The 24,072-nt window shown below is 49.6% G+C and overlaps 1 protein-coding gene across 3 annotated transcripts in view; it reads right to left on the minus strand.

The window, feature by feature from the left end:
• Positions 1–24,072, minus strand: part of MYLK4 (myosin light chain kinase family member 4) — a 73,183-nt gene that overhangs the window by 14,061 nt on the left and 35,050 nt on the right. For all 3 annotated transcript variants that reach the window (XM_043450584.1, XM_043450582.1, XM_043450583.1), the window contains 6 exons: positions 14,736–14,814; positions 10,785–10,890; positions 6,837–6,930; positions 6,651–6,760; positions 5,399–5,540; positions 697–767 (listed from right to left, as the gene is read on the minus strand). In XM_043450584.1, coding sequence (XP_043306519.1) covers positions 697–767; positions 5,399–5,540; positions 6,651–6,760; positions 6,837–6,930; positions 10,785–10,890; positions 14,736–14,814 — 602 coding nt within the window. The remainder of the gene's footprint in view (positions 1–696; positions 768–5,398; positions 5,541–6,650; positions 6,761–6,836; positions 6,931–10,784; positions 10,891–14,735; positions 14,815–24,072) is intronic.

The following is a 24,072-nucleotide window of genomic DNA, read 5'->3' on the forward strand; positions in this document are numbered from 1 at the left end:
CCGCTCAGCACAGTTAGTATAAACAGCCTCTAAAGGAGATCGTCAGAGATAGTGTCCAAAACCGGTAACGAAGCTTCTCACCAGAGCGCCTTAATAATCTGGAATGGTTGTGAGAAAAGCCACTCGGAATAATTAGAACACCTGAATTACGAAACATGACCGAAGGAGCCGTGATTCAGACTGTGCCCTGTCGCCGGCTTAAACAAGTTTAATGAATATAGAGGATGCAGCAGTTCACGACCGTCTGATACTCTCACTCAGGCACTGAGGTCCCTGTAAACTCTGTTCCCTTAAGGAGCTCATCTCTGCCCAAACCCTTGGCAATCCTGCTCACACAATTACTTTTTAAAGTAAATCTTCGCAAAAAAAAAAAAAATAAATAAAGTAAATCTTCGCTTTACAGATGGACCAAATACAAAAGACTAAAACAAACTCTTACAAATTATGGATTACTGTCTTAAAATTTGATAACTGCACTATACTAGGTTTTACTATTCCATATTTTTCTTGCATGCACTGTAAGAAACTCCTAAACGTTCAAATTCTGAAGCAAGCAAAGTAAAGCTGAAACATAATTTTGGTTAATTCTAAACAGGGATACAAAACCAAAGGGTATATCAGATTTATCTTTGCAAAGAAAGATCACCCATCATGTTCTCTAACTCAATTCATACACCTATGTCCAAATTGACATACCTTCTGGCCAATCCAAAGTCAATAATTTTTATTTGTTTAGTGTCCCGATTCACACACAGGATGTTCTCAGGCTGCCAGGAGAAAGAGACACATTAGCAATGAAAACAACCATCCTTCACTCAAATTGTCCTTGAACCACAACTAAAAATACAACGATGCTCAGGAAAAACATATCAGGCCTTTCACTTTGGGGCGGGCTTGTCTGTGTGGGTATTTTCTCCTTTAATTATGTGGTGGATGAGGTTGTGGGCCCCTGCCAAGCCTGCATGACCCTGCCTTCCCTCCCCCACCGGCTCTGCAGTTGACGACCATGCCTGAGTTCAGGCCAAGGCCTCCTGCCTCAGGACTTTCCAAATGGCCTGGTGGAGGCCGTCTCAGACTTGACATCCACCCCCCGAAAATTATTAAGTATGAATTTCCCCTTCTTGGAGGAATATTTTTCCCGAGGATTTATGAGTTCCAGGAGAAATGGCCTGCTTCATTCCACCAGCCACGCTGAGCACGCACCCGAATGCAAGCAGCCCTGACCCCCAGGCTCGCCTTGCGCTCAGTCTATGGGAAAGTCATCTGTAAGCGGGGGATTCCTCCACCCCCATCCATTCTTCATCCTCCACGATGCCAGAGATTTGCTGAGTTTGGCCTCAGTGCCTAGAAGCCCTGACTAAGCGTTCCCTTGGAGTTTGCCTCTGGAAAGACTTGGCCCTGCCAATGGGATGGTCTTGGGGTGCAGAGGAGAGAGGGAGATAGAACTGCAACTCGGTATTTCTAGAACACCGGACAAGTGCACCTACCTTTGTTAGAATGGGAGACCTGAGGGATGGGAAAGATAAGGGATCTGACTTAAAGTCAAGGTCATCCTTAAAAGAGAAATAGAGGTTTCAAAGAACTGCCTGAACTCTCAAGATCTAACTAATCCCAAATCTTCCCTGAGCGCTAGGAGGGGGCATTAGCCGAGGTGCCAAGTGCCCGGGATTCCACATCCCACCCTTCACATGGGCTCATGGCTGCCCCCTACCCTGCCTGTCCAGATGGAGGAGAGGGTAGAGTGAGATCAGAAACACAGCAACACTGGGTGAAATGAGCGGGTACCGGCTTGGCGGTGGTGGTTCAGTCACTGAAAGTGTGTGTCTGACTTTGCTACCCCATGGACTGTAGCCTGCCGGGCTCCTCTGTCCCAAGCAAGAGAACTGGAGTGGGTTGCCATTTCCTGCTCCGGTAGTGTCTGCTTGTCAACATTCAATTGTCCATTTGGTTGGGCATAATGTCATTGGAAGCTTTTTTTCTAAAATATCTCTAAAACAGATGTCTCTAGGCAGAGGCAATTTATACAGAAGTGGGTGCTATACAGGAAGACTTGGCCCCATGCTCACATAACTGATTGATTATGTATCAAGCTGTCCAGTTGCCAAAGAGCACCATGACACAAAAGAATTATTTGCAGAATATTAAAAAAAAAACAAAACACAGCTCTGAGGGCACTTCAGAGTTAATTTTTTTCTAATTATAAAATTAAAGCATATTCATTGAACAAGATTTACAAAACACAAAAAATCCAGGAAGAAAACCACTTTAAGTCAGCTATAGTCTCCCCTACAGAGAGACAAGCCTTTGGTATTTTTGGCCCCTCTCCTTCCAAGGAGCTTTCCGAAAGGGCACCTGGGCCTTAATGACCCATCCAGCTGTCGCCTTTATTGCATCTTTACATACGAGCCACAACTAAAACTGCCTGTTGCAAGGCCTCAATCAACATTATGAAGCCACATATGGAGCTGTTTGACTTACGACCGGTCAGGTCCTCGCTTCAGCTGCCAATCAAACCCCTTTAGGGATATTTGGAGAGTATCTACACTCAATGAAAATGCTCCATGAAAGTATGCATTATCAAACCGGTCCATAGCCATGGGCTCTGCTAATGACTTTTAACCTCTGGCTCTGTCATCCTATCGACCACTTCCCCCTGCCCCGTGGATGGGAGAGGCAAGCACATAAATCAGGATGGTGACAAGAGCCAAGTTACAGGAACGGAGGCCCATGGAAACCTCTTCAAGGAAGCTGAATTCATTTAGCTCTGCGATCCCTGATGACTTGCAGTAGATGGTATGTTCTGCAGAATGTATATTTTATCTCAGTGTCACACTGTGCAAACAGGGAAGTGAGGAAACGACCGAGCCACACAAGAAGATGCACTGACGATATGAGAGCTGCTCAGAGTCATTGGGCCCCGTATTTCGCTGGTCATAACTATGCACAGTCCCATTACAGGGACTTCATAATGGGAGAGAGAGCGAGCAGGGAAGGTCGTAAAATAAGAGGAGAAAGAGGGTAAGCTTCCCACTGTTTACAACAGGTTCGCACCGCTCCCAGGGTGGTGCCCAGCCCCACCCACCACCCTTCTGCCCCTCAGCCTCTCAGCACCTCCCCCTGGATCCGATTCTGCTATACCATTCTCCTCCCGGCTCTAGCAGGCTCATAGAAAAATAATCCCTAAAGTCCAGAGCCTCCTGGAGGGTTTTAGAGGACTGCTGGGGATTCTGGAGAGTTGGGAAGTTTGACCACAACCAGGGAACTCTGAGTTAGCTAAAATTCCTTGAACCTACTCAAACTGATAATGAGGGGATGCAACCAGGATGGTGGTGATGGTGGTGGTGGTGATGGTGGTGGTGATGGTGATGGTGATGGGGGTGATGCTGGTGATGGTGATGGTGGTGGTGCTGATGGTGGTGGTGGTGATGGTGGTGATGGTGGTGGTGATGGTGGTGATGGTGGTGATGGTCGTGATGGTGGTGGTGGTGATGGTGGTGATGGTCGTGATGGTGGTGGTGGTGATGGTGGTGGTGGTGATGGTGGTGGTGGTGGTGGTGGTGGTGGTGGTGGTGGTGGTGGTGGTGGTGATGGTGGTGATGTGATGGTGGTGGTGATGGTGGTGGTGGTGGTGATGGTGGTGGTGGTGATGGTGATGGTGGTGGTGGTGATGATGGTGGTGGTGATGGTGGTGTGATGTGGTGGTGATGGTGGTGATGGTGGTGGTGATGGTGTGTGGTGGGTGGTGATGGTGGTGGTGGTGTGGTGGTGGTGTTGGTGGGTGGTGGTGGTGTGATGGTGGTGTGTGATGGTGGTTGGTGATGGTGGTGGTTGATGGGTGGTGGTGATGTGGTGGTGGTGGTGGGTGTGGTGGTGGGTGGTGGGGGGGTGGGGGTGATGGTGATGGTGGTGATGCGTGATGTGGTGATGGTGGTGGTGGTGATGGTGGTGCTGTGATGGTGATGGTGGGTGGTGGGTGATGGTGGTGAATGGTGGTGGTGGTGATGGTGATGGTGGTGATGTGATGGTGGTGGTGATGGTGGTGATGGTGGTGGTGGTGGTGATGGTGGTGATTGTGATGGTGGTGGCTGTGGTGGTGTGGGTGATGGTGGTGTGTGATCGTGGGGTGGTGAGGTGGTGGTGGTGTGATGGTGGTGTGATGGTGGTGGTGATGGTGGTGGTGAGGTGGTGTGGTGGTGATGGTGGTGATGTGATGGTGGTGGTGATGGTGGTGATGGTGGTGGTGGTGGTCATGATGGTGGTGGTGGTGGTGGTGATGGTGGTGATGCTTATGGTGATGGTGGTGATGGTGGTCGTGATGGTGGTGGTGGTCGTGATGGTGATGGTGATGGTGGTGGTGGTGGTGGTGGTGATGGTGGTGGTGGTGGTGATGGTGATGGTGGTGATGCTGGTGGTGATGGTGGTGGTGGTGATGGTGGTGGTGGTGATGGTGGTGGTGGTGATGGTGGTGGTGGTGATGGTGGTGATGGTGGGGGTGCGAGTGGTGGTGATGGTGATGGTGGTGATGCTGATGGTGATGGTGGTGGTGGTGGTGGTGGTGGTGGTGGTGGTGATGGTGATGGTGGTGATGCTGATGGTGATGGTTGGTGAATGGTCGGTCGTGATGGTGGTGGTGATGGTGGTTGATGGTGGTGGTGTGGTGGATGGTGGTGGGTGGTGTGGTGATGTGTGGTGATGGTGATGGTGGTGATGGTGGTGATGCTGATGGTGATGGTGGTGATGGTGGTCGTGATGGTGGTGGTGGTGGTGATGGTGGTGGTGGTGATGGTGGTGGTGGTGATGGTGATGGTGGTAGTGGTGATGCTGATGGTGATGGTGGTGATGGTGGTCGTGATGGTGGTGGTGGTGATGGTGGTGGTGATGGTGGTGGTGGTGGTGATGGTGGGGGTGGTGGTGGTGGTGGTGGTGGTGATGGTGGTGATGGTGGTGATGGTGATGGTGGTGGTGGTGGGGGTGGTGGGGGTGGTTGTGGTGGTGGTGGTGATAGTGGTGATGGTGATGATGGGGGTGGGGGTGGGGGTGAGGTGGTGTAGGTGATGGTGTTGGTGGTGGTGGTGGTGGTGGTGGTGATGGTGGTGGGGGTGGTGGGGGTGGTGGGGGTGGTGGGGGTGATGCAGGTGATGGTGGAAACCAGCTCCCTGTGAGTTCCTTTAACATAAGCAGCTTAGAGTAAGACTCTGGGCAGCAGTCCCTAAGGTCGGAGACAAGCAGGTCTTGGTTGAGAACAGGGAGATGAAGCTAAGAGTTCAGAGTTCTCAAATTCCTGAATACATACCCAGTGACAGGCTCTGTCTCCCAAGCCAGCATCCAGTACTCACCAGGGCCCACGGACCCACTTGAGGGAAAGGCTCGCGTTCGCATGAGGAAGAGCGCACCCTACCTTCAGGTCCAAGTGCAGGATGTACATCTGGTGCATGTGTCTTATCCCCTCGCATATCTGCCTGATGAACAGGATGGTGTCGAACTCCGTCAGGCTGCAGTTGTCGTCGATGATGCGGTCGAAGAGCTCGCCTCCGTCCACGCTGCGGGGGAGGGGGCGAGTCCCCAGTCAGCGCCCTCGACAGGCACCTGCTGTTTGCGTCTGAGCGCTGCTGACCTGCCCACGGGATGCGTCTGCAGCTGCGTCTCTACCTTCTCGGTAAGATGCCTCTGACGGTGACGGCCATCGCTGGAGCCACCACCACTCGCTCAAATGGAAAGTCTCAAAGCCCCTCCCTTGCAGGGGCTGCGGCTCTGGGGTGGGATTGTCCATCTCTAAGGGTGGGTCTGCCCACCTCTGCCATCTCCTAAGGAGCATGGAGGCCCAAGAGGACGCTAGGAAGGCAGGGATGGAGGGAATTCCAAACTCCTCTGGAAGGTTAGGCTGATTTCAGCAATAAAGTGCTTATGTGGAGCTCATGCTATATGTTTTAATATCCGAAATTCCTATCACACAATGACAAGCAAAACCCAAAATGGGGGCTGGGGGTGGGGAGGTGAAATGAGTCACAAGCACAGATTCAGCGTTGGTAGAATGACTTACTTTCTAACTAAGCACTCAATTTTTTATAAAGGTGATTTTATTTTATTTTTTATAATTTTTTTAAAGTTTTTTTTTTTTTTTTTAATGTGGACCATTTTTAACGTCTTTAATGAATTTGTTACAACACTGCTTCTGTTTTATGTTTATGTTTAGCTGCCAGGCCAGGGATCGAACCCAGAGCCCTTTAGTGGTAAGGGGACGTCTTAACCACTGGGCCACGAGGGCAGGCCCTAGAAAGGTGATGTTAAACAGAAGCCTCTTAGCTCTACTTGTAAGAGTCTGACACGAGTTTTGTTTTCGCCATCAGGTCAAAAGTAGGACACAGTTCAAGGCTCACTCCTCCAGGGTGTCCAGAGCAAGAGTTAAGCTGGGGCCTCGATAGTTCAGCTCATGTTTGAAGCTAAATCTGTGTGGTCATCCTGCTGCTTAGCAACAGAATCTCACGTGGAGACCCTTTCCTGAGTAATTTCCATCCCTTGGCAGATGCAGTTCTGACACATGCGAGTCAGAATCCCGGGGTCCAGCGGGGTCCGGCAGCTGGAGGCAGGACAGGGCGGCGTGCTGAGGGCCCGGATGTGCGTGTAGGATGGGGAGGGGGTGGGGGACGTACTACTCCATGACCAGGACGATGTCGTTCTTAGACTCGAAGGCGTCGTAGAGCTGGATGAGGTTCACATGGTCCAGCTGGTTCATGACGCTGATCTCGTTCCTCACGTCGTCCTAGCGGAGGGAGGGCTGGTTTAGCGCTGGGGGGGCGGGGGGTGGCAGCCCACGGCGTCCACCGCGCGGCCCTTACCTTGTCCTTCACGCCTCTGGTCTTGATTATCTTGGCCGCCAGCTTCAGGCCCGTGGCCTTCTCCTCACACTTGTGAACTTGGCCAAAGCGCCCGCTGCGGGAGAAGAAGACGTGGCCCGGGTGAGGCTCTGAGGCTTTCCAGCACCCCTCTCTCTGACTTGAGTGGGCAAGCCTGACATGCCCCTACTATTGCCAGATCTCCTAGAACAGGTCAAGCTCTGATGTGAGCCGCTGGCCTCAGGGTCGCCTGGGGTGGCGTCCCGGCCCCGCTGAAGCCGGAAGGCTGGGGAGGCCCCAGAAGCTGCACTTGCACAACATGCCTTGGGTGCTTCTCAGGCACCCTAAACTTTGAGGGCTTCTGTCGTACAGAAAATAGAGTCAGTCTGAATGCATGTGAATATAACAAGCTAGGTTCTGTAAGCATAAGAATGATACAGGCTGTTGGTCGGGCAAGTGAGATTATTTTTGGAAACTGCATATAAATAAATAAGAAGTAATCACAAAATTGCATATAGACACATTTAATCAAAGCAGACACTGCACACTTTAGCTTGGATGTCAATTTAAATGCACTTCGTAAGGCAGCTTCTTACAAACGTCACCACCTCCCCAAATACACACTCATGAGCAGTCTTCCCATTTGACTTGCTTGCTGTGATTCCTGACTCAGTGTAACGGCCAGGGAGCTGGGGAAGGTCACCCCAGCCCACCCCACTCAGCCACACTCCCTGCACAGAAGCAGATGCGTCCTGGGGTGGGGGTGGGGGGTGACATTACCGAAAGCGCCGCCAAGTGTGACCTCAATCCCACCCACTGTTCCAGACTCTCCTGGAGCCCATGAACACAGCCCCAGGCGCTTCAGATGTGGCTGCTCATTAAGAAAGGGCTTTTCCCCTTAATTAGCAGTGGCCCCCGGATCGGCCTGGCCCAGCCGTGGTGCCACGTCACTGCTCAGCTTCAGCGCCTCCTTCCGCCCCTCTGGCAGGCTTCACCCTGCAAGGCCTGGGGTGGGAGGTGGCCTCACAGGGTCCCTGCTGGCCCGCCAGGCTGATAACCTCATGCTAGGAATAATTGACCATGGTGAGCAGCAGCTCTAATCACCCAACAGACCACAGGTGGGGAGAGCACCCCGGGAAAATGGAGGGGCCTGCCGCGGCGTGCGAGGCCCTGGGGTCCCGGCCCCGGGCTGTGGCTCCGCCGACAATGCAGGACAAGAGGCTGCATCTCGACTCACCCCTGACCAAGAGGAGGTCCCCGCTGATGAGGCCAGCACGCCCAGCTAACCGCCCCTCTAATTCCTCACTGAGCCCGGGACGGGGCAATGGGTGGCTGAAAGGGTGGCCCAAAAGGGCAGGAAGGAGACTCTGAGAGTCACCGAGAGACCTCGACCAGAAACACACACAAACCCTGGGGCTGCTCCAAAGCCTCTTCTGCAAATAACTTTTCTCCTTTAGAGAGACGGGGGCTGGCTTGCCACCCCCGTCCCTCGAGACCCTGATAAGCTAATGCTTGCCGTGAAACTAGGGAGCCTCAGGCACGGCCACCTGCTCTGAAGCCCCGTCCCCCTCAACCATCCTCACAGGCCGGGGGGCCTCTCTGCCAGCCAAAAAGGAGAAAGTTCGGGTGCATCCCGTGACAGACGGCAAAGGAGCCGTGGGATGGGAAAAGCCAGGAGGGGCTTTGCAGAGTCAGCCGCACCCCTGACCACAGGCAGAAACACGCGCGCTAAGAGCCACACGTGCCTTCCCCATGTTGTAAGTAAATTTCTATGTGTTGAATACATGTACAGTTTTCCTGCTTTCCGCCTTACTCTACATAGACTGCTGGTGGGAGTCAACTTAATACTGGAAGTCACAAGACCTCACGGGGGGTCGTGGCCGAGGTAGGAGAGGAAGGACCCTCCTTCCTATGGACTCGCCTCCTTCTTCAGGGAGGGAGTATGTGTGGATGTCCTACCAGCACGCCCTTCAGCGAGGCACATCACCAACTGAGATGAATCATGGTATCAGTGCAAATGGAAAACCAATGGTGATAAAAAAACATATTTAATATGTGCCAAGAGATAAACAGCCTTCACGCATTTCTACATTTTGCTCCTCAGCGTTCAAGCTTCTAAACCTCCTGGAGACTCACACCTCTTTCCTCTCACTCCAGACAGGATGACACGGAAAGTGAAGCAGATGAAACGCGGAGGGTAGTCACCTCATCAACCTTTCTGGCATCAGCGACAATTTTTAGAAGTGGTTAAAATCACTTAAAATAGCTGTATATGATGTTTCTGGTTCTCTGGTTGAGACTGACAAACATCTACAAAATCTTTAAGATCCATCTCTGTTTGTAGCAGCACTATTCACAATAGCCAAGGCGTGGAAGCCTCCTGAGTGTCTACCAATAGATGGGGGATGAGGAATGTGTGGTCTATATATTCAGTTCAGTTCAGTCACTCAGTCGTGTCCGACTCTTTCCATCCTCATGGACTGCAGCACGCCAGGCCTCCCTGTCCATCACCAACTCCCGGAGCTTACTCAAACTCATGTCCATCAAGTTGGTGATGCCATCCATCTGCCATGAAGTGTTGGCTTAAAGCTCAACATTCAGAAAACCAAGATCATGGCATCCACTTCTTGGAAGGAAAGTTATGACCAAACTAGACAGCATATTAAAAAGCAGAGACATTACTTTGTCAACAAAGGTCCAACTAGTCGAAGCTATGGTTTTTCCAGTAGTCATGTATGGATGTCAAGTTGGACTATAAAGAAAGCTGAGCGCCAAACAATTGATGCTTTTGAACTGTGGTATTGGAGAAGACTCTTGAGAGTCCCTTGGACTGCAAGGAGATCCAACCAGTCCATCCTAAAGGAGATCAGTCCTGGGAGTTCATTGGTAGGACTGATGTTGAAGCTGAAACTCCAGTATTTTGGCCACCTGATGCAAAGAGCTGACTCATTTGAAATGACCCTGATGTTGGGTAAGATTGAGGGCAGGAGGAGAGGGTGACGACAGAGGATGAGATGGCTGGATGGCATCACCAACTCGATGGACATGGGTTTGAGTAAACTCCGGGAGTTGGTGATGGACAGGGAGGCCTGGCGTGCTGCAGTTCATGGTGTCGCAAAGAGTCGGACACGACTGAGCAACTGAACTGAACTGAACTAACTGATGGGACTGGATGCCATGATCTTTGTTTTCTGAATGTTGAGCTTTAAGCCAATTTTTTCACTCTTCTCTTTCACTTTCATCAAGAGGCTCTTTAGTTCTTCTTCACTTTCTGCCATAAGGGTGGTGTAATCTGCATATCTGAGGTTATTGATATTTCTCTCGGCAGTCTTGATTGCAGCTTATATATATTACTCAGTCATAAAAAGAAGGAAATAATGCCATTTGCAGCAACATGGATAGACCTAGAGATTATCATGCTAAGTGAACTAAGTCAGACAGAGAAATCAAACAGCATATGATATCACTTATATATGAGGTCTAAAAATACGATACAAATTAACTTATTTACAAAACAGAAACAGACTCACACACCTAGAAAAGAAACTTACAGTTACCAAAGGGGAAAGGTGGATGGTGTGGTTCTAAATTAGGAGATCGGGATTAACCTATAAACATCACTATATATAAAATAGATAACCAACAGGGCCTATTGTATAGCACACGGAACTCTACTCAATATTCTATAATAACCTGCAATGGAGAAGAATCTGAAAAAGCATAGATATATATAGATGTAATTGAACCACTTTTCTGTACACCCAAAACTAACACAATATTATAAATTAACTATACTTCAATATAAATTTAAAAATATGAAAACTCAGTACAAAAACCAAAAAAAAGTAAAATTAAAAAGATAAAACACATAAGAATTTAAAAAAAGACCTGTGTCTTTGAAAGCAGTCTTTCTTCCTTGTCAAGAGAGTGCTGAAGAGGCGCGTCACTCACCCTCCTAAGATCTCGGTCCTGCTCACGGTGTAGAAGCTGTTGACCGCGGCCTGCCTGGCCGTCACGATGCGGTGGTCGAAGGGCGCGGGCGGTGCCGGGGCATCGGCTGGGAGGCGAGAGGAGAAGGCTGGTGAGAAGCGGCCCATGTGCCAACGTGCTCGTTTAGAAGCAAAACACAAGCGGCCCCCTGGATTTCTAAAGACCCGGGGAACATAGATCTTCACTTCATATTGTGATTTGTGGATCACAAAGGTGACACCTGACACTTTTGAGAAAGGTTGTCAGGACCTTGGTCCCCACCTTCTTCGGGACAGCGTTCAGAAACAACGAAACAATCACAGATCTCCATATAATGCTCAAACAGTTAATGCTTCTGAGTCTGAGTCATTTACACTCAAATCCCTGACACTGTTTGACCCATTTTTTTTAAAAAGCACAATTGATAAAGTCCACAATTTTAATTAGAGAGAAAAAAAATTGAAAAATTTCTTCCGTCATTGAAAGGTTTGATATTACTAAACATTACTTTCCAAAATATTTTAGCCTTTATTTAAGACACATTTAAAGCTTAAAGGGGCTTTCCTGGTGTCTCAGTTGGTAAAGAGTCCACCTGCAATGCAGAAGACCTGGGTTCGATCCCTGGGTTTGGAAGATCCCCTGGAGAAGGGAAAGGCTACCCACTCCAGTATTCTTGCCTGGAGAATCCCATGGACAGAGGAGCCTGGTGGGCCACAGTCCACAGGGTCGCAAGAGTCAGACACGACTGAGCAACTAAGCACAAAGCTTAAAGATGGATTTTTTCCCCGGCTAGAAACAGAACACCCAGTAACGCTGGCTCAGAGTATGTTCTCCAGCTTGCAAATTTCTCCCACTTTCACCTTCCAGCCTAAGTGTTTAACCTCCAGACCACAGCAGGGTCTGTTCTAAAACACACTGTTGTTTAGTCGCTAAGTCATGTCCAACTCTTTGTGACCCCATGGGTTGTAGACTGCCAGGCGCCTCTGTCCGTAGGATTTCCCAGGCAAGAATACTGGAGTGAGTTGCTATTTCCCCCAGGATCTTCCCCCAGGTTGGATCTTCCCGACCCAGGGATCAAAGTGGTGTCTCCTGCATCGGCTGGAAGGTTCTTTACCACTGCGCCAGCTTGGAAGGCCCTAAAATACATAGCTACTCACTAATATTCTTCCAGCATACTTTTCACTTTTCCCGAGTTACTATAAAACTTTTCTTGCCATGAACCTATTCATTTCTCCATTTATTCATTATTTAATCACCTACCGAATGCAGCTTCTTACATGTGTCCAGAGGGTACAGAGGGAAGTGAGCCGATGATATTTTTGCTTTTAGAAATTCACATTTATTCAAAATGTAATCCTTAAACACTTATCTTGTGCTAGGCACTCTGTCAAGAGTTCATATTTTTTAAGGTTCAGATAATGATATTAATCCCTGGGCACCTGATCTGACAAGGATATTCTCCTCTCACACCACAAATATGCTGAAAAATGAAGAAGCTGGGACAGACTCCTCACGGTGGCACTTGTCTCTTCACTGCCCCCCAAAACAGTGATGGAGTTACAAACGCAAATGGTATCGTTATGTTGTAAGGCCTCCTGCAGGACATTAGTCTAAGTGACATTTAGTCAGAAATGCTTGCTGGAAAAGGTTAAGATGCTTTAAAGGGCTGGAACCAAAGCCGTTTCCTACCCAGGGGGGTCTCCAGAGCTTGCTGCCTGGGGACCTCTGCTCCAGAGGGCTCGGAGGCTCTGCCTTGCAGGGAGTCCCCGGCGCGGCTGGCTTGCGGTGTGCTCCGCGTGTCCCCAGCTCCTTTACCCGCTGCATCTATCTTGCTCTTCTTGTTCTCCTCCTGGACCAAGCTCTCCTCGCCGCCTCTCCTCTTCCCGCCTCCTGAGGCCTCTGTTGGATCAGCTTTCTGCAAGACGGGTCTTGTCGCTGCCTTTCCCATGGCTCGTGATGGGGGTGCGGCTTTTACGGAGCTGACACGCCTGGAAAATAGAATCCAGCCACAGCTCTCAACGTTCCCAAGAGAAAACTCTCAGATGGTCACATTTCTGAGCAGGAAAGCTTCCTCGCGACGATGCTTCGCTGATGGGACGTAAGCTTCAAGACAGGGAGCTAGCGATGTCAGAGTTTGGGGTGAGATGGAGATGGGTGCACCCCATTGTCCCAAGCAGCTGGAGATAGCCCACATCCTAGAGATGCTCCCTAATGACCTCACGGCGACCCCGTTAGTCCACTGACCCTTTTCAACAGCAGTCATTTTATGACTCCCTAACTAATTTGATCTTCATTTTTCACTTTCTTCCTTAAAGAAGAGGGAAACCACTGCATTAAGGCACAATAAAAAAAGAAAAGCAATGGTCTCTGAATAGGACCAGCAGTGAGAGGAGCCTCTACTGGTGAAAGAATTGAACTAATGTCCACTTTCCGACACCTCCAGACTCTACTAAACCCATCTCTTCAGTGATGGACTTCCTTCGTAAACATTAGCGTTTACATTTAACTCTTGAAAAATTAGACTTCTTAATAAATAGCTTCCAAAATACATTATTCAAAAAGGAAATAAGAATTATATCGGCAATCCCTAAAAAACACCACAGAATGCTTAGATCTGGGCTCTCTTTGTTTCAAGTAGATTCTTGGTTCATCACAACATAGATTCATTCATTTTAATTGGCTGCGTAATTGCCTGAATTTCTATGTGAAACTTCGCAGATGAGGAAGAAGCATTAAATAACCTACTTCACACTCAGTCCTCACAACACTTGTGAGGCAGCCAGTGTACAATTTGATCAATCTGATCAATGCTCAGTTAGGAAGGATGTGTGCTCTATGTTGCTAAAAATAAGAAGCTTTTACTTGATGTTTAGAAAATACAAAATGTGATTGCCAGTAATCACCGTATCTGTCTATCAGTTGGTAGGAGACATAGAAAGTGATAAATTGCCTGAAAATGTCACAGCAAGAAGAAAAAATAATGGCAAGAAAAATCCACACCACTGGGGAAGCGGCTTCTAAACTGTAATTTTGAAGAGTCCCTTCAGTTATCCTTCAGTATGGCCTTAAATTACAAAGGCACCTAGATCTACAGAAAACGGTGGTTGCGGATGCAAATGCTGTAAACCCTACCTTTCGTGGAGTTGACCACCATTTGTTCTATCAACACACTGCTCTTTATTTGAACTCCTGTCCAGCCCTGTTCTATGTGGAATCTCGCATCCTCCATCTTCTTTAGATCCTCCATCACCAGGCTCTCCCTTAGAGCGAAGCCCCTTTTCCTCCCCTTCGAACGCCAGACTTTCACTTTTATCCACAGAGCCTTGCTCAGCCCCATAGCTGCGAGCTTCCTGTTGGCTCAGGCTCCCTGGGCATGAAGTGCCTCTTCCGTCCTCACTCTCTCTCGGCTCTGTGGAATTTCTGAGGGCAGAATCTCCCGGTTCATCATGGGGTCTTTCTGTCTGAAATGCAGCGGAACTTCTCTGAGCTAGAGACGCAGGGGTCTTCTTGGCCTGCTTCTCGTCGAGCTTGTTAAACGTTTCTTCCTCAGAGGAGGGCAGGTTCTTCTGGGAAGATCTCTCTAAAAGCCACCATAGGACACAAAATATTTTAATGAAGGTCGCACATGACCGGTGTCATTCTGGCCTCACAGAATGGCACCTTTATCCAGGCTTCTCTTTATCGGCAGATACGAGCTTTGGAAAGCAAAGTAGGAGAGCACGTGGTCAATGGACTGGGGGCTGGGTCCCCAGAGATTCTCTGGTCGGCAGCTAGGAGGACCCAAAGCCAATCAGATAAAGGTATTCAAGCAGCATTTGACCCAACACAGGGCTTCACGAAAGTGTAACTTCCTCTGGATAAGAACAACAACGACAGGACTTGTGTAACAGAGCTCTCTTCATTCATCAACGTCTAATCTTATGGAAGGATTACCTGCGGGGGCTGCTGTCCTTTCGTCGGTGGCAGGCGCTGAGTCCTTCAGGCCAGGGAGTGACCACACTTGCTCCTTAGCCTGTGGGGACACGATGGAGTAATCAGCAATGTGAATGGCACATCAGAGCAGGCTCTGTGGACCACAGGACTCCTGATGCTTGGGGCTGGAGAATTTTTTATTATGGGGAATGTCTCTAGAATTACAGGATGTTTGGCAGCATCCCTGGCATCTGCCCACCAGATGTCCACAGTACCCCCAGGTGAAATATCCAAAATCAATGCCTCCAGAAATTGTCAAATGTCTCTGGTAGACAAATTCACTCCAGATTGAGAACCATTACATTACACAATTCAAGCACAGACAAAAATACCAAAAATAAATACCAATTTAGAGGGCAGAACAGTCTGAATTGATGAAGGCCTGTAGCAACTAGAGTATTTGACAGTGAATGAACTATTTTAAAAGAAGTTTTATAAAACTCTGGCATTGTTTGTAGAAGAAGGCTCATCTTCTTGGATAGATTAAAGGATACTGACAATGTGTCTGTTATCCTTGATCTTTGTTTATTCTGTCTTGATATTGTTCACGTATAAATCAAATAAAAATCAGAGGCTATATGTGAATGGGTTTTGCAAATCAGAAAGTGGAAGACTACAGTAAGCTTTCATAAAAGAGGCTTCTACACCACTTAGAACAGATGGCCCCTTTCTAAGGAGATGAGCATTCTTCTCCCAGTCCTTTCTCTGAATTAGTTTACAAACCCTTTTTAAATACCACATAAAAGGTAAATATTAGCCCAATCCACCCAAATTATCACAAGTTCTGAAGTTATGCATTATAAATTAATGAAATTCTATGGATGTTCAAAGAATCAGTCTTTTTTTTTTTTACTTGGGAAAGAGCAAAATTTGCCTGTGGGTGACTCGCAGGCATGAAACCCTATGCAAGTGCAGGTCATGGATATCAAGACAAATGATAAGTGTGCTTTTAAACAAGCACACTGCCCAAGAGGCAGTCCAATAGGTTCAGAGCATTTTCATTTTTCAGATAAAGACCTTCAAACACAGAGGCATGTTTAGTAAATCTGTGGAAAGCCAAAATTAGAGATTAGAGCCTGGTAGTCTGGAATTTTCTCTTTTTCAGTGAAAGCCAGGACCACGTCCCTCAGCTTCCCCTTAGACACAAACACAGCGGTCAGCACATCCCCCACCCCAAACAGCACGCAACACTTTCTCCATGTTTTCATCATCAGCTTCCCGCTAGACCGTAGGGCCCACGTGGGCAAAAAGACAGATTCATCTTTGAACCCCTGGCATTTACTCGGGGGTATAATGTTGGTGGAGGTGATGATGGTGGTGGTGGTGATGATGGTGGCGATGGTGATGGTGGTGATGATGGTGGTAATGGTGGTGATGGTGGTGATGGTGGTGATGGTGGTGATGGTGATGGTGGCGGTGGTGGCGGTGGTGGTGGTGGTGGTGGCGGTGATGGCGGTGATGGTGATGGTGGTGCTGGTGATGGTGGTGGTGATGGTGGTGGTGGTGATGCTGGTGGTGGTGGTGATGGTGATGATGGTGGTGATGGTGGTGATGGTGATGATGGTGATGGTGGTGATGGTGGTGGTGATGGTCATGATGGTGATGTGGTGATGTGGTGGTGGATGATGGTGATTGGGTTGGTGATGGTGATGGTGGTGATGGTGGGTTGGTGATGGGTGGTGATGATGGTGGTGGTGGTGGTGGTGGTGATGGTGATGGTGGTGATGGTGGTGGTGGTGAATGTGGTGGTGGTGGTGATGGTGGTGATTATGATGGTGGTGATGATGGTGGTGAAGGTGATGACAGTGATGATGGTGAAGATGGTGATAATGATGATGGTGGTGGTGATGGTGATGGTGGTGATGATGGTGATGGTGGTGATGATGGTGATAGTGGTGATTATGATGGTGGTGATGATGGTGATGGTGGTGATGATGATGGTGAAGATGATGGTAATGTGGTGGTGGTGATGATGGTGATGGTGGTGATTATGATGGTGGTGATGATGGTGGTGAAGGTGATGATGATGGTGATGGTGGTGATGGTGATGGTGGTGATGATGGTGATGGTGGTGATGATGGTGATGGTGGTGATTATGATGGTGGTGATGATGGTGATGGTGGTGATGATGATGGTTGGTGGTGGTGGGTGGTGGTGGTGGTTGTGGTGGTGATGGTGGTGAATTGGTGGTGATGGTGGTGGTTGTCATGGTGGTGATGATGGTGGTGGTGGTGGTGATGGTGGTGGTGGTGGTGGTGATGGTCATGGTGGTGATGATGGTGGTGGTGGTGGTGATGGTGGTGATGGTGGTGGTGGTGGTGGTGATGGTCATGGTGGTGATGATGGTGGTGGTGGTGGTGATGGTGGTGGTGGTGGTGGTGATGGTCATGGTGGTGATGATGGTGGTGGTGGTGGTGATGGTGGTGATGGTGGTGGTGATGGTGATGGTGGTGATGGTGGTGGTGGTGGTGATGGTGATGATGGTGGTGGTGGTGATGATGGTAATGGTGGTGGTGATGGTGGTGGCTAGTATATACTAATACTGACTACATGCCAGGCATGTTTCTAAGCCCATCACATCATTAATTTCTGGTTCGTCATAGCAACACTTTGAGACAGATACTACTAACTCCATTTTATAATACAGTCGGATAATTTCACAGGGTTATATAACTCCGAAATGGCATAAACAGGACTTTAAGTCATAACTACAGCTGTACTGTCACTCTGAAAAAGAAGTAGATTATAGGCAAGGTGTATCATTGATATTGATGGAATATCTACCATACAGCCAGCACCACAAGACGACAGGTTACAAGAAAATGCCATCAAATAGAAACAAGTAAAGAAATAAATATTCATTGGTCAGAAGATCAGAATTAACAGGGAAGGAGAGAAAGAGAATTTCATTCAGGTTTTGAAAATGAGTCAGATAAGGTAGTTTAACAAATTGAGATATTTGATAGCTTTGTCTTTCACCGCCTCTCTTTTGCAGTGAAAACCCCTGGTGGGCAGGTGGTGTTCTTCTGGATTTATACTGGATGGCATGAATGTGATGGTACAAGCACTGGTGAACTTAGGAAAGAACACTGGTGTGTGTCAGTGGATTTCAGTCTATCAAAATGTGCAAACTGGATAATGTGGCGTGCTGGCCCAGGTGCTGCCTCCAGGGCCATCTCCATGTCGGTGGCGGGTGCCCACAGGACGCATTACGTGCTAGGTCTGATTTGACCAGCAGGAGAACTACTGATCCTGAGGAAGGTCAGAGCCCAGTTTCCCAGTGAGGCTCTGTTCTTTCCCCTTCAGTTGTGAATCAGGCTCGCTCTACCCTTGAACAATGTAAGAAGGGCTTCCCTCGTTGCCACAGGCCGTCTCCCTGTGTCACACTGACATCTAGAGGAGCCTGGACCCGACGCGCTCCAAACACGCGGCAGCCGCAGCTCTCCTCGCTGTTTGAACAGAAACTTCGGGGTGAAGCTCTGACTCCATGCACTGTCCTCGCCCGGGCACAGACCTTTCCCCGCACTCCGCTCCGCAGCACCCCAGGCGGGCCTGCTGAGCCCACGCACAAGAAGGAAGACGTGATTACCAGACTCTGATGGCAGGGCAGGAACGGCCCGTCAGGCTGCGCCACTGAAATCGGGCTCCCCGGGCGCCGCTGACAGTCTGCATCCCTGAGCTGATGTTACGGGATCGCCGAAGCTCTGTGTGGGGGGATTATAGCTGCCTCAGAAAGCTGTTTTCTTAACATCTCAATGGGACACAACCAAACTAACTGCCTATACGCTAAGCTGAGGGTATATTACTGTTATTGAGGTGCCAACGTGAACACTCTGGGTAGCTTTAGCCTAATGCCTTAGAAGTACAAAAGCAAAATTATAAAAGCTGTAATGTTACATTGTTAAACTTCGGTTAGGCTCCTCACAGGGGAGAGAGAAAAACAGAGCCTAAAAGAAGACAAAGGAAAGAATTTTCAGAAGAAATATTAAAGCTGTGTCTCCCCGCCTGCTCCTGGAAGATGACTTAGAGATCATTTGTAAGGGAAATCTGGCTCTCTTCATCTTTGGCGCACATGCAAACTCCTTGGGCCTTAGGGAGAAAACTTCCTACAGTCCCCGGTAGATACGACCCGCTGAGCGAAGTGCCGGGCCTGGCAGGACAGGACGGGACCGAACCTGGGAGGGAATTGCCGACCTGGACCTCAGAGCTAGTGGGCAGACACACCCTGGGCTGCAGAAAACGTCAGGGGCAATCAGACGGCCACACGAGAAGACGACCCTGCCAGGAAGACCAACGCCTCTTGGTGAGTCCACCAAGGAAAGAAGACTGCTGCCAGGTGTGTGTCAGGAGAGAGGCCAGAATCAATGGTGTTGGCTCAGGAAAGCCTAATGGGAGCCTCTGTCCAGGGCAGAGATCTGGGTGATTTACTCTCATTTGACTACAAGATGAATTGGCAGTTTTGTAAAAAGGCACACTGCCCGGCTCACTGCTCCCCCAGCAAAAGGTGCGTGGGACCAGCCCCGCTCAGATGCGCTCCCCGACCACTCCTCGCGGACTAAGACTTGACTTACATTACACACTTTCAAGCTTGGTTTGGGCTTCCCAGGTGGCTCAAGTGGTAAAGAGCCCACCTGCCAATGCAGGAGCAGCAGGAGATTCGGGTTCTATTTCTGGATTGGAAAGATCCCCGGGAGAAGGAAATGACATCCCACTCCAGGGTTCTTACCTGGGAAATCCCATGAGCCTGGTGGGCTACAGTCCATGGGGTCTCAAAGAGTTGGACACGACTGAAACCAACTGGGCATGCACGCAAGTTTTCTCATCCCCCAAGCCCCTGCTATAACTGAGTGACCAAGTGGGTCCTAAATGGGGGTGTGAAGACCCAGGGTTTTGGGAGAGGCCGACCCTTGGTCTGCCCTTCCTCCTTGGGGGCCAGGTTGTGGACCAGAGACACAGACTGTCGAAAATACAGACTCTCTTTCACTCTCCTCTCCAGCCTGCTGTTGTTGATTTAAAAGAATAGGTTAGAACTAATTGGGAGCAAATTAAGACCCGTCTCCTAAAGATCTGGGCTGGCTGAGTGGTAAAGAATCCTCTTGCAATGTAGATGTGGGTTCAATCCCTCCCTGGTCCGGAAGATCCCCTGGAGAGGAAATGGCAACCCACTCCAGCATTCTTGCCTGGAGAGTCCCATGCACAGAGAAGCCTGGTGGGCTACAGTCCATGGGGTCACCAAGAGTCAGAGAGGACTGAGCAACTAAACATCAACCACCTAAGATCCAGGCACACGGGGCATGTGGATCATACAGACTTCACTTTCCCTCTTACTGCCGACGGACGCGCTCCCCTCAGACATCTTAAAGAGGGTCATATTTTCTTATTTCCTTCCCTCCACCACCTCTCCTGCCTTTCCCAAACAGAAAACGCTGGGCCCTCCGCCCCTAACTGCTGCCCTTCCCCAGGAGCCGCCAGCGAGGCTCTGCCTGGCTGCCCTCCTGCTGCCCTCCCCCTTCTCACCTGCCCGGATCCTCCTTTGCTCTGACCTGGTTCTCCTTGACCACCCGGCCGGGGGTCTGAAAACCATCAGTGCCTGGATCCCCCCCAGAGCGCCTCATAAAATTACAGGAGTGGGCTGGAGACTGACATTTTGACCCCCACCCGCATGCCATGGACTGTAAGAGCAGCCAGGTTTGGGAGCCGGGGCTCTGCCAGCTCCGGCCCCATCCTTCTGGCTTTTGGAGGCTTTTGTGTTCCTCACCACCCAGGCGGCCCCACCACAGCGTGAACGAGAGTGACACTGGAGAGGCCGCACTCCTCAGCCCTGCTGCCTCCCTCCCTCCATCAAGGGTCTTCGATCCTCCCCAGGATGGATTATCTAGCAAACCGCTGCCTCTGCCTCACCGGCCACCAGGGACACACAAGGAAATGAGTCCAGGGGTGCTTGCCCAGCAGACCGCAGACCCCTCTCCAAGATGATCTTGCGGGGGATCTGGAGAGGGGGAAGCCAAGGAAAAGCCCACGTTCCCACCCACACCCCTGGTTCTCCCCTGAAATCTTCGCCTTGCTTCCTGGTCAAAATGAGGCCATCGCAAGGGATTGGATTCCTCCACCCAAATGCGGGTGAGCAGAGGGGAGACTGGCTGCCGTGGGGAGACACCGCCTCCCAGAGCGCGGAGTTATTTGTACACTTCACACAACAGTGAATCTGAAACCCCCGGATGGCGGCTGCCTCTGTCTGCTTAGGGGTCTGTCCCAGAACAGCATCTGCACTTTAGACTGGGCGGCAAGGTTGCTGAGCAATGGCACTGGGGTGTGTGTGTGTGTGTGTGTGCGCGCGTGCGCGTGTGTGTTAATAACCAATTTCAAACTCAGGTACAAATGGGATTCGAGCTCCTTGATGTGCATTTGATTAAAATGAGTCTTACTTAGTATAACTCCTCTCTTATACAACACAAGACCCGACCTTGGAATGTTTTCACATGAAGTTTACAGCATTTTTTCACCACCTAATAAAACCCTTTGATTTCTCCCCGCCACAGACAGTTTTATAAGGATTCATTTCACGTGGTGTTCTCCATATGCGCTTTAATTTTTATTTTACGTTTGCTTTTATTGCTCCATCTCCTGTATCCTGCTCCAAGAAAGCAGCGGGCGGTCCAGCCCAGCCCCCTGGGAAGCTGGCCCACGGGGGTGGGTAGTTCTCTGGGGAACCCAGCACTCCCCAGGCGAGGGTCTGTGTGGCCCCTTGGTTTAAGGGAAGTTCAGAGATCCGAACTTAGAGCAAAATACTGAACCTGCCAGGGTTTGCCTTTCCACAGCTTCCCCAGGGCAGCAAGTTTTGCAAGCATGTTACAAAGCAAAGTGGCTTTAAAAGGCATCTCTGAGAAGTCTCTGAACATGGAATGTGATGCAAACGTTGTAGATATAAACTCGTCTGTGATGACTCTGCCCAAAAGTTGAGGTGGCTGGTCCCTTCTACTCAGACAGGTCTGTGTCCAGCTCCCCCTGAGACCTTGTCAGAAATGCAATGTATTGAGTGCAACTTGCCTTCCGTGCTTCAGAGACTTAATGAGCACTTGTGATGATGGGGAGGAGATGAGGTTAGAGGCCGGTGCTGGCACTCACGTTTTACTTCATGAGGATCATGAAACCTCATTTTCCAGGAGGCGAGAGCAAGCCGCGGCGACTTCCTCTGAAACGTCTGATTAGCTTTCTTTGTGCATCACCGAGCTTGACACTGGAGCAGGTGCTCAGTCAGCGCCTTTGCTTCAGACTCTGAAGTCCTTCCCTGCATCTGTCCTGGGACCAAAGAGCCGGCCTATACACCGCGTGCACGCTCTAACGCCCCTGCGGCTCTCAGAGTCTGCGAGGCCGCCGACTTGGGACTGAAGCCTGGCGGAGTTAAACGCACTCTCCGAATCTTTGCTGGCGAGAAACCGCTTCTGGGGGGTCTTCCCAGGCACCTTCGCCCTTGGAATCCCTCTTCTGCTGTGATGAGGATTTAGTAACCAGATGCCCCTGTGGAGGTGTCTTGAGGGCAGATCACAGAAATGTGTGTGCTTGCTTGTTTGTACGTGACTTTGTATCCATTTCTCAGCTGGTGAGGGAGCTGCTTCGCAGAGCTGACTTCTCCCCTCCGCCTCGGGTCCTGTCCGCATGGAGGAGGGCGATCCCTCAGGACCTTTATCAGGAGACTCGCATCTCCCCTCCGTCTCAGGGGAATGGAGTGTGCGAGAGGTCTCCTCCCTAGCGTTGCTCAGGGGCAGTGGCTCGGGGACCGGCCCCTGAGATGCACGCTTCAGCTCCTTCGTAAATGCCTGGTCTCAGGCAGCCCTGGCATTGAGCCCGTCGTCCTTGCTTCAACGGGAGAGAACAGACTTTGGACACCGTGGGGGGAGGAGAGGTCAGGACGAACAGAGAGAGCAGCGTGGAGACATAGACACACCACGTGTAAGAGGGAGAGCCCGCGGGAATTCGCCGGGTGACGCAGGCAGCTCAGAACCGGTGCTCCTGACAGCCCAGAGGGGTGGGGCGGGCGGGAGGCGGGAGGGAGGTTCAAGGGGAAGGGGACGCAGGTATGCCCACGGCGGATTCACACTGATGAATGGCAGAAACCAGCACAATATCCTCCAGCACAATTTTCCTCCAATTAAAATTAAATTTATTTTTTTAAAAGGAAAGCGCTATCCACTGATTCCAATAAGAAACAACAATCTCTTGTTCACGGAAAGAGCGCTTCGTCCATGAACAAAACTAATACATGTGGAAAGGTAGCGTTTTTCATTACGGAAAATAATGCTTTTTATTTTCCACAATGACTGAAGACAGAACAAGGAGAAACCCACAAAAATCACCTTAGATGAAATATCACAGGTTTAAATTAGAAGTTTTAAAGAAATTAAGACAATGAAAGTAGTTTGCCTCCCAATCCGGTGGGTTGGATACATCACTGTTTGGTATTCCCAGTCACACAATTCACAGTAAAGGAACACAGTGTTTTAAACGTTCAAAATAAAACAAAGGAATAGAAAACTTACTAAATCACAAAATTATTTAGAATTTGAAGAGACCTTGAAGAGCACGTAGGCCGAGTCAGCTCAGCTAGAGAGAAGAAAAACGAGTCTCCCAGCTCCACCCAACTGTAGGAGATTTTAATATTGCATGCTAGGTCACTTCAGTCGTGTCTGACTCTCTGTGACCCTGTGGACCGTCGCCCACCAGCCTCCCCTGTAATGGGATTCTCTAGAAAAGAATACTGGAGTGAGTTCTCATGGCCTCCTCCAGGGGATCTTTCCTACACAGGGATCGAACCCATGTCTCTTACATCTCCAACTCCTGCGTTGGCAGGAGGGCTCTTTACCAAAGAGCGCCAAATTAGCTGAAGCATTTCCACTAAAAGGGATGGTTCTTGTGAGTACTGGTGACTTTCCCCACAACGCCGTCCTCCCTAAAGTGCCAACGGACTCATGCTTGACAGACTCAGTTCTCCTTTCCTCTCACTAAACACCCAGCCACCGCAGTACCTTTTCCAAATGTACACACAGCTCTCCTTGTCCCATGTGTTACTACACAGCAGTTTTCCAGACACTTGGAAGAGGCACCTGTGGAATTGTTTTATGTTATGAACTGGTATAAACATAAGCATTAATCTATGTTTTGGTATCGGGTCGCCAGAGAAGGACACAGGCCAAGTAAACTTTAAAGGGACTACTTTTGTTTGGAGGGAACACTTCTCAAATAAGGCCCAATAGTGGGGATTAAGGAGACTATTAGTGCCTGCAGTTGTATCCAAATAGAG

This window comes from Cervus canadensis, chromosome 28 (genome assembly GCF_019320065.1).
Source record: "Cervus canadensis isolate Bull #8, Minnesota chromosome 28, ASM1932006v1, whole genome shotgun sequence".
NCBI lineage: Eukaryota > Metazoa > Chordata > Mammalia > Artiodactyla > Cervidae > Cervus > Cervus canadensis.